Source organism: Neodiprion lecontei, chromosome 2, assembly GCF_021901455.1.
Source record: "Neodiprion lecontei isolate iyNeoLeco1 chromosome 2, iyNeoLeco1.1, whole genome shotgun sequence".
Taxonomy (NCBI): Eukaryota; Metazoa; Arthropoda; class Insecta; order Hymenoptera; family Diprionidae; genus Neodiprion; species Neodiprion lecontei.
In genome coordinates this window covers 16,585,812-16,601,614 of record NC_060261.1, presented here as the reverse complement: position 1 = coordinate 16,601,614, position 15,803 = coordinate 16,585,812, and the positions used below count along the sequence as shown (strand labels likewise).

General features: G+C 36.6%; 1 protein-coding gene across 3 annotated transcripts in view; it reads left to right on the top strand.

Annotated features, from left to right (window-relative positions):
- LOC107223626 (protein numb) overlaps positions 1-10,726 on the top strand; it is a 95,635-nt gene extending 84,909 nt beyond the window's left edge. For all 3 annotated transcript variants that reach the window (XM_046730040.1, XM_046730039.1, XM_015663363.2), the window contains 4 exons: positions 269-526; positions 2,015-2,197; positions 3,309-3,748; positions 4,115-10,726. In XM_046730040.1, the coding sequence (XP_046585996.1) occupies positions 269-526; positions 2,015-2,197; positions 3,309-3,748; positions 4,115-4,405 (1,172 nt within the window). In that variant the 3' untranslated portion in view covers positions 4,406-10,726. The remainder of the gene's footprint in view (positions 1-268; positions 527-2,014; positions 2,198-3,308; positions 3,749-4,114) is intronic.
- The last annotated feature ends 5,077 nt before the right edge of the window (positions 10,727-15,803 follow it).

Sequence of the window (15,803 nt, the reverse complement as noted above, 5' to 3'; positions counted from 1 at the left end):
AAAAATAAAAGATTGTCCAATCTATCTAACATGCCGAATTAAATATTTCGTTGATTCGATTAAACGTGGTTTATCACAACAACTCAAAATATCGTTCTGATAACTTCTTTGTTGAATCGAATCACATTTTGTTTCACACTATTTAGTGAATAGGGTAAATCCTTTCTCTGTGGGTGAAGAGTGTTGTTGAAATAATCACAGTGCCTGGATTTCTCGCACCAGACGAGTTTTACACCGACATGAGATATTTTTTTTTTTTTCTTTGCAGATGTTCCTCCGGTGAAGCAGGTCTTCAACCCATTTGCGATCGAACGACCTCACGCCACACCCTCGATGCTTGAGCGCCAAGGTTCGTTCAGGGGTTTCACCCAGCTCAACCAGGCTTCGCCGTTTAAGCGGCAGCTCAGTCTTCGAGTTAACGATCTTCCCAGCAATCTAGAACGTACCCGAAGCCACAGCCTCGAACCCACGGATCTCGCTCGAATGCCACCCACCCTTCCTCACAACATACCGCAAAAACCTCCAGGTGAATATCAATCGTTTTCAAAATTCTATCGCAGTTATTATCATGTACTCTTACGTCAGCCTTCGCCGTCCAAACGGCAAATAACATAAATTTACCTCCAAAGACCGAAGGGCGGGATACACGCGATTGGAAAGCAGTTGGGGGTTCAAACCAGTATAGGGTATATTGTGTTACAACTTAATTATTTTTTACACCACTTGCGATGGAAAGTTTGTTCTGAGAAGCAACAAATGTACCAATGACGACGCATAAAGTTTAAGTTAGGTAACTTATCCACAATGAAATAGTGCGTAAAATTGAGTTATTCGGAAGTGCGCAGATTTCACACACTGAAGAAAACCCTAGTGTGTGAAATCGAGCACTTCAGTTGTGCGCATGCGCCAACGTCGTTTTACTGCACTGTTCGGAAATGTAGGGCACTTGACGGACGCTCCTTAGGCTTCGAAAATCGATCTTCCCAAGCAGATGTTGAAAAACCCGAATAAACGAAAAGTAATTCGACATCGAAGAACGATTTTTATCAATACAATATCTTCAGCTACCTTGAGAGAACAAGTAGCTCGTAAGACATGAAAATAGAATTATTTATCGATCATTTTTATATCAGTACAATAATTTATGTATATATCAATACGGAGTAACAAAAGTATTCCGTTGAAGACAACATTTCATTGAACTCTTAATTGTGAGTCTTTTAATTGATCGCTAATAACGTATCAGATAAATTATCATGCGATTCAATTAACAAATTGACGCTTTATCGTATATATTATTTAATTCGTATAATCAATTGCTCATCTTCTGAAGCCCGAAGAGCAAACTAGAGGTCTATAATCAGAAGATGTATAATTTTTTGGAGATAACTACGTTATAGACATAACTTTGCATGTTATATGGTGATATGAACTGTTTGGTTTCAATAATATTATAAAATATTATTTTAATTTTATGCCACTGCAGAGTTCGAGGGATATGATGAAGGTTAATACACATGTGTTGTAGCTAATGCATATTGCTTGTTTATTCAATGTTGTAAATTCATGTTCTTGGAACGTTCAGACATAATACAATTATTATGACCGTGTCGACACACCAATTGTAGTCGAGAAAAAAACCCTGTAACCGTAAAAACATGACCTTCAAGTGGTATAATCGATCAGTTTATTTTATCCCACCATGAAGAAAACTGATAGAAACTGGTTTAAAAGGTTGAACAGAAACATGCACGTCCAGTAATTGAAATTTCAAACGCTTCACCAATTCATTCCAGTTTATCAGTTTCTTTCAATTTCTGTACTTCGTAATGATTTGTATTGTAACTTTGTAGGCATTCCCATGTTTCCGATCAGTCGATAAGTATTGTACAGTAGAATGTCAATTACCACATTGTGAGTTTAAGTATGATATAATATCCACTACTTTGCATATTTAGTGACCAGTTGAACCTGCGTCAACTTTTTGTACGCAATACACAATCTTTGTTCGCAGTGAGTCCAATTCCGGAAATATCGCCCGGAGGTCAAGATAGCGTCTCAGCAATGTGTCAGCAGCTCTCTCGAGGGCTTTCCCTTCTTTCGAGTAACGACGATTACAACGGGTCAACGCACATATCGTCCCGAATCAGTTCAAATTCCGTCTCAAAGCAGCTCTTCAGTACAATGACGCCTCCAGGTTGGTAGTCGAAGCGATGCCATATTCCAGTAAATGACCATAAATGCAGGTTTCGGTTAATTACTTTTATGCCGAGCAATGAAATATACTTTATCTTAAGTTTCATAAGTTAGACATTGTGAAATGGAGCCTGTTGAGATCCGGATTACTCCGGATAATGTTACACGGGTGATATAAAACGGCAAATCTGCCTGGATTTATGTAATTCACTGCACGTTTGTACGCTGATGTCCTCTTGAATTTCGGCAACTGAGAGTACATTTTACTGATCGTCACTTGTCTCATTGTTCACGATTGGTGGATTTCCCACTTTATGACTAATCGTGGAACGTGAGACAAACGATAATCGGTATAATGTACTTTCAGTTGCCAAAATTTTGGAAAACAGAACAGAATGAAATAATTCGTTTCTTTCCATCTTACCGTCAGAGCAAGCAACTTTTGTTCAAGATTTGGTCGATTTCTATAGCAAGTGTATTTCATGTGTTTGTAAATTGTCAAATGCTAGACGAAAATTCCATTCCATTCGGGCATAATCCGAAATCTCAATTCACTACATTCAGGCAATTAAACACAAATACAGCATTCTCTCGAATAAGACTGCAAACAATGATTCAATTATGAAAATCAGAGCAAGAATCTGTTTGATTGGAGAGGATGTCCGACCTTTATGCTTTACCGATAAATTCTGTAAATCGTATCACGACTCACACTTTTTTCTTCGCCGAAGTAGTGAAATCTTCACAAACCTTGGGAAATGAGAGGGTTATGCCGATTGCGTTTGTGTAGTCACTGAGTGAATTTCGGAAAATTGACGATAAGATACAAAACGAATTAGACACAGCTGTATTAGCGTATCATAACCTCAATCAGTAAATTCAGAGTATTGCCAACAACTTTCAAAACTCTTTTCAGTGAACACACGTGCACAATTGCAAACACTCAATCCCCAGTTTGGAACGATTCTATGGTGAAGGAAGGAAAAAAATTGCAAAATATGATTTTCCTACTCATTATTAATCAGTACATATTCCGACATTCCTTTTGAGTTATGCACATCTTGTTTCTATACCGCATCGTTCTTACCCTTGTACTGCTTTCTTCTGTGCAGTGAGCAACAGCAATTCATTCGAAGATACGAAGTTGAACAACAACATAAATAACAACAACATCAACCATGTTGGTCCCAGTTGGCAGGATGAACCGACTCTCGCCAATTCTAGACTCACGCCGATTCTCAATAGAAGCTGCAACCTGAGTCCTGTTCTTCCAAGGACTTCCGTCGCACCAGCGATGATGAGCACTCCGGGACCGACGCCTACTGTGGGTGTCTTCGGCACTCCGCCCAACGCCAGCCCTGCGTTCAGTTCCGCCTCGACATCGTCGCTTGGTGGAAACACAACCACTCCTTCGTTGAACCGATCTCCAGTACCTGTAAACTCGGTCACGCCGTTGAATCGGTCACCAAATTCCGGGCTACCGTCTACTTCCCCAATTCCCACATCTGGCATTCCGATTGCCGCCACCAACACCATGCAATCGGTTTCACAGGTAAATCCACTCAAATTCGACGACAGGTTCTATTTTTACTGCAACCAAGAATACAAAAACCAAATTTAGAAATTAATAGCTCTAATCTATTGGTATTAAATTTTTTCAAGAATGTTTTGTTAAAAATCAAACATTTTGAGACCAAGATTGATGTGGACAAGCTTTTGGTTTAGAAGCTACAGGCAAAAACAAGTAATTAGAATGTGAGAAAGTTTCTAAAAATAATTTCCGCCAAGGCTAACTTGTGTATGTGTTTGCATTAATCGCACTCTGTCTCGATTCAACAATTCAACTTCTCGAGGTGTATTCAATTGCTTATTGAAATGATTTTTGAATCTTTGAAAATACGATCCTTCTTCTTTGCAGTTACAGCCAGTCACCACAGCGGCGAATCTTCCCAAGCCTGAACAGTGGTTGGGAAGTGTGACCGGTGCTGTATCTCCTGTACCGACAAGTCCTAGACGAGCACCAGCACTTCATTTAAGGGCGCATTCGCTGGGCTCCGCTGCTGGAAGTCAGGCCTTCGCGTCTCGCGGAGGTCCCGCGGATCCGTTTGACGCTGAATGGGCCGAAATCGCAGCGCGGAATCTTCAACAGTCGACAACAAATCCGTTCATAATGTCGAATGCAACGCAAGCTTTCCAAGTCCAATTGTAGCGCCGAGAATTCTCTGATAGCGTCGCTAAATACTATCAGACTAACACGTAGTGACGGCTTCTTGTGCGTTCGCACTCTGAATGGCTGCGCGATAGAAAGTATTACACGTAAATTAATCGCTTGTACTTATACCAGTGGATTTCTGCCGCTGTTGCTACACAGTTTGCGAATAACTGTGAATGTCAAATTCATACATAAATTTTATGTTGTCCTACAGGCTCTCTCTATTTTAAATTTTATTTTTCTCTTGGTATGTTGCAGAGCGTTACAGAAAAACCACAATTTGCAGGCTGTTAGATTTTTTAAAACTCAGTTTTCGAATCCGTCTTATCCACGATCGATTTTGAAATTTTTCCCGTGGGTACATTCAGTGTGAATAAACTAAAATTTTCAGTCAAGAGTAAAGGTGAGCAAGCATTTAGTTCTGAAGATACAAGCAAATCAATTAAAAATGTCAGTTCAGTTCAGAATGCGGGAGGCACAGAAAAAATCGTTAGGATTTTGAACAAAAATTTGAAGTTTTGGGATTTTGCAATTCCTTTTCAAATCTGGCAGAACTATTTCTTCCCGTTCACCTTTTTTATTAGTATTTCAATATTATTCCAACCTATTATTTGAAATTGATTTGCTCATGTTTCCTAAACTAAGTGTTCACCCATTTTTGCTCTAGATACAAAAATCTTATTTCTCCATGGAGAATTCACCGTGTAAAGTACATTGATTGAATTATGGCTCACAGTGATTTTTCTGAACATGCAATTATTGGAAAGCCGATTTCCTTAAGAATCTAAAGCTTCACAAATCGTGTTTTTTATGGCGCCCTACGACATACTAATGGGTTTAATGAAATTGACAATGATGAGGGTCGTGGTCAGATAAAAATTGTTTGGAATTCCCTGTATGCACGTATGTCAACGTAACATGTAACTTCGGAAAGTTTATAAATGTTTACGCACAAGTAAAAGGTGTGCATCATGAAAACAGACGAGGAAACAGAGTAGGAGCCACAAGTTATAAAAGTCTGCAGATTTTTCGTTATTGAAAATCGGTTGATGCAATCCAGTCTGTGTCAAATTCTCTATGAACCGTTTAGTTTATGCGATGTTGGGAGTTTCTAAAGCTCATTTATACCCATTTGTATCCATTTGTATGGCGAACTTTCCATTCGCAATCTTTACGTGCCTAAATTTTATATATTTTCAACCTCGTTTATACATATTACCATTCGTTCATTTTGGTATAATGTCGTGATGTGAGGTATCGATCTCACGGTTTGCAGGGTTGATGTTTATATCATTGCAGGATCAAAGCAAAATTAATCATTAGTAACGTATATCAAGGTGGTAATTCCGCGGGCTGATTCGAGTTCATCGCGGATATTTATGTCCGTCGCTTGCGATATGTTTTAGTATTATCAATGGGAGTTGCTTCTCCAGTCTTAATTATCATATCGATGTAATGAAAAGCAGCGTGACAATTATTCAGGACGAATGATTCGTATCGTCTGGTTCAGAATTTAATAAATGAGAAACAATCGTTTTATAAGTCTCCAGTGATGTGTTCTTGCTATGAAATAGAAACAGTTCTGAGCGGATTCCTATAAAAAAAGCAGAGATATTAAAGACTTGAGAAATAGTTTTATAGTTGGAATGTTCAAAATAATTAAATTCTGCAGTTTGTTATCCGATATTAACGCTTTCAGGCTCATTTTGATCACTGACCAGATCCCCAAAAATTATCCGAAAAAAATTCAAGGAATCGTTCCTCATAGTACAGTTATAACGCACAATGTAATTGTTAACGAAAATCTGTCTTACCATGCTTATGCAAATATATTTTTATCCATTATGGACACAATTTTTCATAAAATTTGTTTCAAGAGATCTTTGAAAGATTCCTGTGGGGAAGACAATAAACCCGAAACATTAGAATGGAAAAAAGAACCGGTTTAATCATTTTAAACGTTCTAACTATAAAACCATTTTTCATAATGTGGATACATCAACCTGTGTTAATCGAAATTTCGTGGAATTGTTTCTGTTATATAGTAAAGATATGTTTTTTATTCGAGTTCACTATCCTTGACACAAATAAGGTTGTAAATCTTTTAAACGGTTTTTTCTATTTTAAATTTTTGATTATGACAGCGCGGCTCATTCATCCCTAATGCCACACATTGCAGATCCAAGAAAGAGAGAATATTGTTCAGAATATATCGGTTTTATCTTGCAACGCTCGTTACCGATATAATTTCTGTGATAGAAGCTTTAATAGCCGATCCAAGCGTAAAGATAATACCGTAAAGAGCAGCAGACGCGGTTGTAGAATTGAGGGAATAAAACTGCAATATAGTAAATATGTAACACGTGTTTAATTTTAGTGAAAAGTTGTTAAAAAATCGTTGTTGGTGATGTAGGATTTGAATAATTGCAGAAGATGAAATTTTTACGGCAGTATTTTTCTTTGAATAATTGTTATCATAAAAAAGCTCGAGAAAATTGTCAAATTTAGGTACCCTACTTAAAGAAAGTGCACCGTATAGCAATTAGTTATATAGAGATCATTCTTATATAACAGTTAGATCACGGATTGAAGAATAATTATATCGCTACGATGCATCGATATAGAAACATTCATAATAATATCACCAGATATGAACAAGTAAAGAATATTATAAATGTCGCACGAAATTAAATGTCGTAAGAATAATATATATACAATGCTGCGCAACTGATCTTCTGAAGTTTTTACAGATCAATCAAAAGGTGAAATAATCTATTTTCTCTAAATTCAAAACAGACACTGTTTTTATAATACCGGAAAACTTGAAATCGATACAGCGGTCATTGGGATACTGATTTGACAGACTGTCTCCATGCTGTGGTTTGAATTTATCGTTGTTGAAAAAAGTATCTGCTTCTTGTAGATTTCAAAACTCAATAATGCGTTATACAAAAAGGGGAATCTTCTTCTTGTCCGACGTGTAAAGGCAACATACACAATTTGTAGTGTACCGTTATATTTTTTATAGTGCCTTAGTAAAAAATCAATAACGCTATTTTCTGCTGAGACATTTTGACATTCTGTCGAGTATAAAGAGTGTCGATTAATTCGCCGTAATAACTATGACGAGTTAAAATGATAACAGGCCAGTACTTATAAACGAAAAATTGAAATGTTGGATTATTTTTATTCGGAATTCTGTGAATCACCGTGTTATATTGTTTTTCAAACTTGAGCAAAATATACTTAATATGACATATAGAATATCGGTAGTGTGATCACTCAGCATTGTTTCAAATTCTAATAAAAAAAAGTTTGTAATAGTTCTAAATTTGTGGCTATAACATACTATGATAAAAAATAATTACTGCAAACTTGCAGTTATTCGAAATTCAGTAATAAATAGTTGTATGAAATATGTTTAACTCAAGATAAATGTAACACCTGTTAGAATCTAGATGATTAATGATGATCGCACAATATAGCCGCACCGTATCAATATTACCGTATTAACTACAATAGTAAAAATGTTGGTTATAATCTGCTCTCTCTGTCTAACTGCAATTTCGAAAAAGGCGTGAATAGTATTGAAAATTTTTGATATCATTTATAACAATTGAGTGACCGACTAATAGTTGGAACGCAATAATGATTAAAACTTATTTTTAAGTTGAGAGGAAAACGAATTACTTAAATCATTTGAAGGGAAAATGGGCAAGAATTTAAATTGATTATTACGAATATCAGATTTTTTTTTTATGAATTAGGGTATATATATTAGACTGCTTCAAAAAAAAAACCATTTTTTTTTTTCGATCTCCAGCTTCATGAAATCATAGTTTATAACATAATATTGAACCTCGTGAAAGGAAATCGCCGTGCAATTTTTTTACGAGGCGTCGCATCGAGATTTTGTAATTCCCATTTGATTAACACGTAAGAAATCCAATTCTGACGGTTGGAGGGAGATAATAATTTTTCTATGTAACGAACGGAACTCTATATAGTAGCGTTTGACAGTTTATATGTTTTCTTCGAATCGCCGTGTCGGAGAAATTTTTTAATCGCACGATCTTCGAGTGATTGAACATTGCGTAAAACGTGGTTTTTCGCCTTTTCGAAAAATTATTATCTCTCTCCGACCGTCAGAATTGGATTTCTTACGTGTTAATCAAATGGGAATTACAAAATCTCGATGCGGCACCTCTTAAAAAAATCACACCGCGATTTTCTTTCACGACGTTCAATATTATGTTATGAACTATGATTTCGTGAAGCTGGAGGTCGAAAATAAAAAAAGTTTTTTTTTTGAGGCAGTCTAATATATATATATATATATATATATACTATATATATATATATACTATATATATCTACATTATACATTATTATATTATACATATATCAGCGATGTATGCATTGTAAATAGAATACTTGTTTATAATATATTGCAAACATAGTTAATATTAAAATTAATTAACACATTAATGTATTATACATGTTATTAGCAACTAACAAATAAGTGAACAAATTTAACTTATAATTAATATACATACATATAATAATGCTGATTATCAATATTATTGCTCGTGTTACAAAAACACAAAGAAACAAACTAACAGAAAAATAGATTTGAAAATAGAGCAATTGTTAATTTATAGCAGTTTTTCCACTGCTCACGAAAATATATATAATAGTATTACATTCCTAATAGTATTCTCACGAGGTACATTTTTGCGCAAATTCCTAACACATGATCATTAACATTATTGCGATATTTCGACGATTTCTTTATTTATTTTTTATTTTAATCGTTAAGTTTTACGTAATAAAAAATCTGCCTCAGTACCATATTTTTGGTAAAATGAACGGAAGCTGATTGTAAATTGATAATCGTTGTAAATAGATGCTAGTTTTCATTTCATCATTGCACATACTACTCTTTTTTATTCATCGCAAAAATCTGCCTCAACTATTATTATCATAATTATTCTTAATATTATTATGATTATTGATGACATAAAAATATCTATCTACTGTAATTCTAATGGGTGTTGGGATGAAGTCATAATTGCACATTGATCGAATGGAAGAAAAAGCAATTTTTCGAACATTTCAACAATATTTTCGTTTCTAAATCGAATTCAAATAACTGTATTCATATTCGATTGAGGAGATGTACGAATACAATCGATAATATTTATAGAGTCGTCGGCACAAATGAAGTTGGTGGTACTTATTTGAGGTACTTAAGTTACCTACATATCGAACGTTAATCGAAAATGAAAGAATATGTACTTAAATAATATATTATACAGGATAGCTTATTTAGCGAAAAACGTCCATTGGAGAAATGAGTCTTTCTTTTTCCAAATCAACGTTAGGGTTATAAATAAATAAATATATAAATCTTGTGCGATGTACGGTAACTGAGAAAGTGTATTTGCATACACATATATACCTGATATAACACTGATAATATAATATATTACGATTGCTATTTGTTAATGTCTTAAATATTATTATACATAATATATAAAATATGCAATTTATTTCTTCGATTATGTATGATATAATGGTATATAAACTAGGAATTGTATCTTATGTATTATGTATAATGATTGGAAAACGATATAGGCAACTATAATATTCAGAGTTCGGTCGATATTCGATTTGTCTACTTTGACGGAGCGAATAATTACTTCAATATAAATTCTGATTTATAGAAATCGTTAAAATTGAATTCGTTATAGACGATTTTATATTAAGTTCGTGTAATATGAATTAAGAACAGAAACAGGAAAAAAACAACAACAAACTATGCTAATAATTGCTATATTCTACGAAAAGACCAATACATACAAATCAAAAGATAAAGATATAAACAGAATTGTGTTACTTGTTCTCTTATAAGTATAATGCAGTGTTGAAAAGTTAATAAAACTCGATGGAAAAATATCGCATGCTTTGCGCATGCCGCATGAATAGTTAACTCGAAGTCGTTTCATCTGATTCGATTGTTTAGGCAGGCAATTTGAATCTTGGATTCATTTTGTACCCGCTTTTATAGCTGGTGCGTGTAAATAATACGGCAGATCGTGGGAGAAACGAATACGAGACAGAGAGAAATAGGGAAAAAGAGAGAGACTTTAGGAGTGAAAAAGAAAACAGAGAGTAAGATGATTTACTAAAATCAGCGACGTATGATTTAATGAACGTGTATAATATTTTTCAAAATACCTTGTATCGCAATGTATTAGTTGCCTCTGTATAAAAATACCTGCGGTCGATAATAATATCTGTTGTGATTACATATAAGTATATGAGAGTCAGTGTGTTCCTTACCTGATCCATTTAAGTAATATATTATAAATAATGCAAAAGCTTCTATTTATTTATTTTTTTATTCACTGGAGTATCCGCAAAAATGCCGCAGTACAGGATAGTTCAGAATAGTCGTATCAAGCCTTAGAAGGTTGTAGAGGACATTACGTCAAGACATTTTTCGCAAGCGCCCTTTGTCGGTTCAATTTAGTCAATTCAGGACGAATAGTTGCGAATTGACGCCTGCAGATAGGCAACTCTTCGCGCATACCTGCTTCTCATGCTGCTGCTTTCGCCGATCAACTCACGTGACGGTCATTCGGGGTATAAGCCATAGGCATATCAGCCAAAAGTGTAGGCAACACAACACGCAGGCGTGCACGGGCAGTTGCCTGCAGGCGTTAATTTTTTTTGTTTTGGCATCCCCTACAACTTCGTAAACTTTGATATTACTGTTTTGAAACACCTAGTGCATAGAATAATGAATTTGAATGAGTTTCAACTATTAACTTATGAAACGGTTATGATCGCACAATTGACATTCACGTATTTTCGATTTGAATAACCCAAAAACTAACCTTAAAAAATTAATGGCCAACTCAAATTTAGAAATATGATATTTAACAAAATTATTAGAGAGTAAAAGGAAAAGTATGTAAAATATTTTCCGATCTTGATTAATATTGAAGCAGTTGATTAATAATAAGAAAGATATTATGTCTGAGCTACTGGAAATATTCAATAAGTATCCTCCGAGCGTGCCGTCACGTTGTCGGCAAAAATTGCCTCGGAGTGCTCTAATCTGTCCGCGTTGTCCACCGTCTGGAACTCCGTGCTCAGGGGAGTCAAAAGTCAAGTATCAGCTCACCTACACGTGTAACAGGTAAATTCGGCCTGAAAGATTAGATATTTTTATTAGTATGAAGAAATGTTGTTGTGATATTGCAACGATATAGAAATATTATTGTTACATTCCTACAATGTTGCAGGAAAAATCACGATACAGAAATATTGGACCAATATTGCTGAGATATAGGATTATTATAGCGATACCGTTGCAAAGTAGAAATATTATAGCAATATTCCGGCAATTCTCTATCAACTTAGTAGCTGCAATTGAACTACAAAAATATAACAGTATGTTCCTGTGATACAGAAATGGCACAAGAATCTGCTGTAATATAGAAATACTCTAGCAGTATTGTTACAAGCTAGAATTACTACAGCAACATTACTGCAACGTATTTGAAGTATCATGGCAATATTGTTTCGATATTTTTTTAGCCTTGCAGTTACAATTGCTGTATCGATATATTGCAGCGATATTGTTGGAACATGCCTGCAACTTCTCCATATCAACTGCATTACAAAAAAATTGTAGTAATATTTGTGCAACATTGCGTACTCTGTGAGAACAGTGCATAAAAATTCTCTGATAACTTGTTGATAAAATAATTGAATATTGCGGATGTAAAAAATGCTTTGAAATGCTCCGACATTTAGAAACAGATTGGTATTACAAACAAGTGATCTAATATTATTCCTGAGGAATGTTAAATCCTCATTTATTATGTAATGAAATATTATTTCAAGTTTCGGTAAAAATTTGCGGAAACTTCTGATTGTCTCATCCATCTTGCATAGTCTTTGCTGCATAAGGTCTTTCAGAATCCTTTTTAGAGTTTTAGTAGACAAGGATTCAGGGCATTTTCTCCAATGAGCATAGTAATTTACCAACACAAGCCTAATCGCAAATCCTTATGCCTTAAGGTCGACGTACGAGCCCTGCTATTTTCCAGCTATCCCATCCTGTCCTCCTCCTCCGTCGCCACCCCCGCCGCCGATATGCTGCGATCTGAAATTCGTCAATTGTTGCGAGAAATCGGTTCGCAGAAGATGACAAATTTCGATATTTAACAACTTGTAAAAGTGCTTAATTGTTATGATGATCAACTAGCTACAAACTGTACATGATAAGATCGAAACCATGAATAAATTTTAAGTTAATATCTAGTTGATGTTTGAAGAACAACCAAATCGAAAAAAAATCACTTTTCGATGTTTCAGTTGATTATTTTCAGTTTTCAATATCCCTAATGTATTGGTAGGTATAGAAATAAATAGATTTCGGTGAATTTTTGAACAGATGTCCGTTTTTTTTTTTTTTTTTTTTTTAAATTACACCGCCATGAATGCAAAAATTTTGCTGTCGATAAAACGACGTTGCCTGTGAAACAAACGATGCCGAGATATAAGAAAATGACGGTAAACTTTCGATCGAGCATCTAGTCCACGATCTAGTCTGTATAAAACATACTCTCTCAGAAAGCAAAATTTTAAATTTTCCGTAAGAAATTAATAACTTCGAACACGAACTTCACTTAATTTTTTAATTATCCAAATATAATATATTATTTATAAATGTGAGTTATACGTATAGTATAACAATTCAATGTCTGGTGAAACCTGAACATCGACAGATAAGGTTAACATCTGAAATTACAGGTACGTGGGCTATTTTCTGTATATATGTTTCAAAATTCATTTGATTTTATTCTGATTTAAATACAGCATTTCCTTAAGATACAATCTAGATATTAACAGTTGTTTTATGTTGAGTCAGCTATTACACTCATTGCCGGCCAAAGTTTGAATACGATACACAGCGTTATACTTGAATTAAAAAAATTGTTCAAGAAAGAAAAATACGTTAGATGTTCGTACGATGTATAATTTTTTAAAGAAAAATTTCTCTCCCGTTACCGCAGGTGGGTAAGAGGATATAAATTAAAAACCGAAAAATGTTGTGCGAAGAAAGTAATGAAAAAAAAACGAGCACTTTACCTCCACCTTGCTATCATTGTAGACCACCTCGTTTCCATTGCCCAGCTTACGGCTGTCCTCCTCCTGAACCTTGTCCTCCACAGTGGCCATCTTGTCCAGAACCCTGCCAACCTCTGGCAAGTATGAAATATATAGTATGACGTGATTTTTATGGTACCTCAGCCACCTGGAGAAGTGAACGAGAACTTACCGCGTACACAATAATTTCTAGTTTCACAATAATGAAAGGCGGCCCGCAATGTTAGCTGGAAAACAAATGTGATTTAAAAAAAAAATATATCGCCAGATTCTGTTGAGCGCCTGGCGTGGTCAACACGCCTCGAAATCTTTATCTTCGCTAACCCTCGGGAATATTCTCGGTAACTTGGTACCGCGGAGAGGGAAGGGATAGTTTTTGGAGAGAGAGAAACAGAGAGAGAGAGAGAGAGTAACTCGACAACAGCACACTAATTAACAAAAATCAAATAAAATAATATATTTTACAATAGCGGTGATACAGAAACAAAAAAAAAGTAATTCAAAATTCGACCTACACGAGAGGTGACACTTTTTACATACGCAAACTCGACGAAACCCCGTGCAGCTGAATTTGGCTGCACTCAATTTGAAAACAAAAATGATTCAACTCAAAACCGTGACTCTACTCTAGACTTTACATGAACAAAATTGACTCTACGCGTTATCGCGAGAACTCAGGCTACGGCGACCAAACAAGGAGATCAGCAAACAAATTTCGAAGCTGTCGTAACGCAATTATAAAATGGCCAACCGTTGATCGGTGCGCCGATCTAAATCGCCCTCGAAACCGGTTCGCTAAGAATCAATAGCGCTTGCTTGCCGCTCCGCAGCCACACCAACAATCCTCCAGTCCAATTTTCAAACTTCAGTTACGCTAATCTTTAACAGCAAACGCAACGAACTCTGTTCCACAAATACGTCTCTAGACTCGACTTTTAAATTTCTATTCTTCCCTCGAACAACGCCAGGACTCAAATCAAGAGCTTCGCTAATCGGAGCTGAGAGCCAAACATGCTTTAAACATAGGCGCTAACAATCATGAAAAATTTTCATGATCTAATCGGTTTTCGTCTTATGAAATTCTTTGCTATCGTTGAATTCCGCTGTCGCGGAACGCTGGTTGGCTGTCTGGTTCTCCGGTGTTCCATCGTTCGGCAGTGGCGTGGTGACAGCTTCGTAAGGCTATATGACCATAGACTCATATATGACGTAGACTGAGCGTTAGGTCGGAGCGAGTGTCCCCTGAACCTTGATTCCGCCGTTTTTGATGCTATCCTTGTTTTACACCCGTAGTTGATACGGCTATCTCTTTCTAGCGATCTCGGGGTGGGGATATGTAGGATGGCACAACCTGCAACTGCCCCTCACTGGCTTCTCTCTTCTCCTCCAGCGCTTGATTCCCCTACCATGGGCGATATTGAGAGAGGAGTAGGGCGGAAAACCCCATAAGAGAGAAAGAGACAGCACCAGCAACGACAGGCGTTCAGGGGACAAGGGAAATTGTCAGTGTACTCAGTCAATTCTATATATAAGTCTATGTATATGACGTTAGCGTGGGAGGGAAAGCTATGGATCGCTGGCCAACAACGGGAATCTTGTCCGCTTTGGTTTTCGCGAGGGTCAGCACTAAGAGTTGCACCTTGTCACAGTGCCCCTGCAGGTGGGCGTCATCCATGAGGGGCGCTAAGGTAGCCCGCGTTCGTGGTGGTAAGTCTCGGAAATGCGGAATCAGTACTTTTGGTTGTCGCTTGGACAGGGCCAGCATGTGGGGCAGGTGAAGTCTGTGTGCCCTGGCCACCCACATTGACGGCAAAATTTTGCTAACTTGGCATAGCATCTCGGGTAGCCATGCCCCTGTTCCCAACAGTTAAAACACGCTCCGGGTGACAGCCACTTCCTCCATGTCTCATGTGGTGCCCCCAGTGGTCAAGGTTCACGGGTTGGAGGTAGGGGTGGGGTGAACGCCCCGGGTCCCGGCCTTTACACCAGCGTGGCTGCGTCGCGGATCCCGCGGAGTAACGCCGCGGCTTCGGCGGCTTTTCCAACCACTAAGGGGAATTCCATTGCCGTCACAAACGTCACACAAAAGTTATTCGAGGGTTGAGAAGCCACCTCTCTCATTGCTCTTCCCCGTCGCTACTCGAAGCTTCCTCAGACTCCACGTATGGCTTTAAATCCTTAATACGATGCCTACTGAGACCTTTTCCTT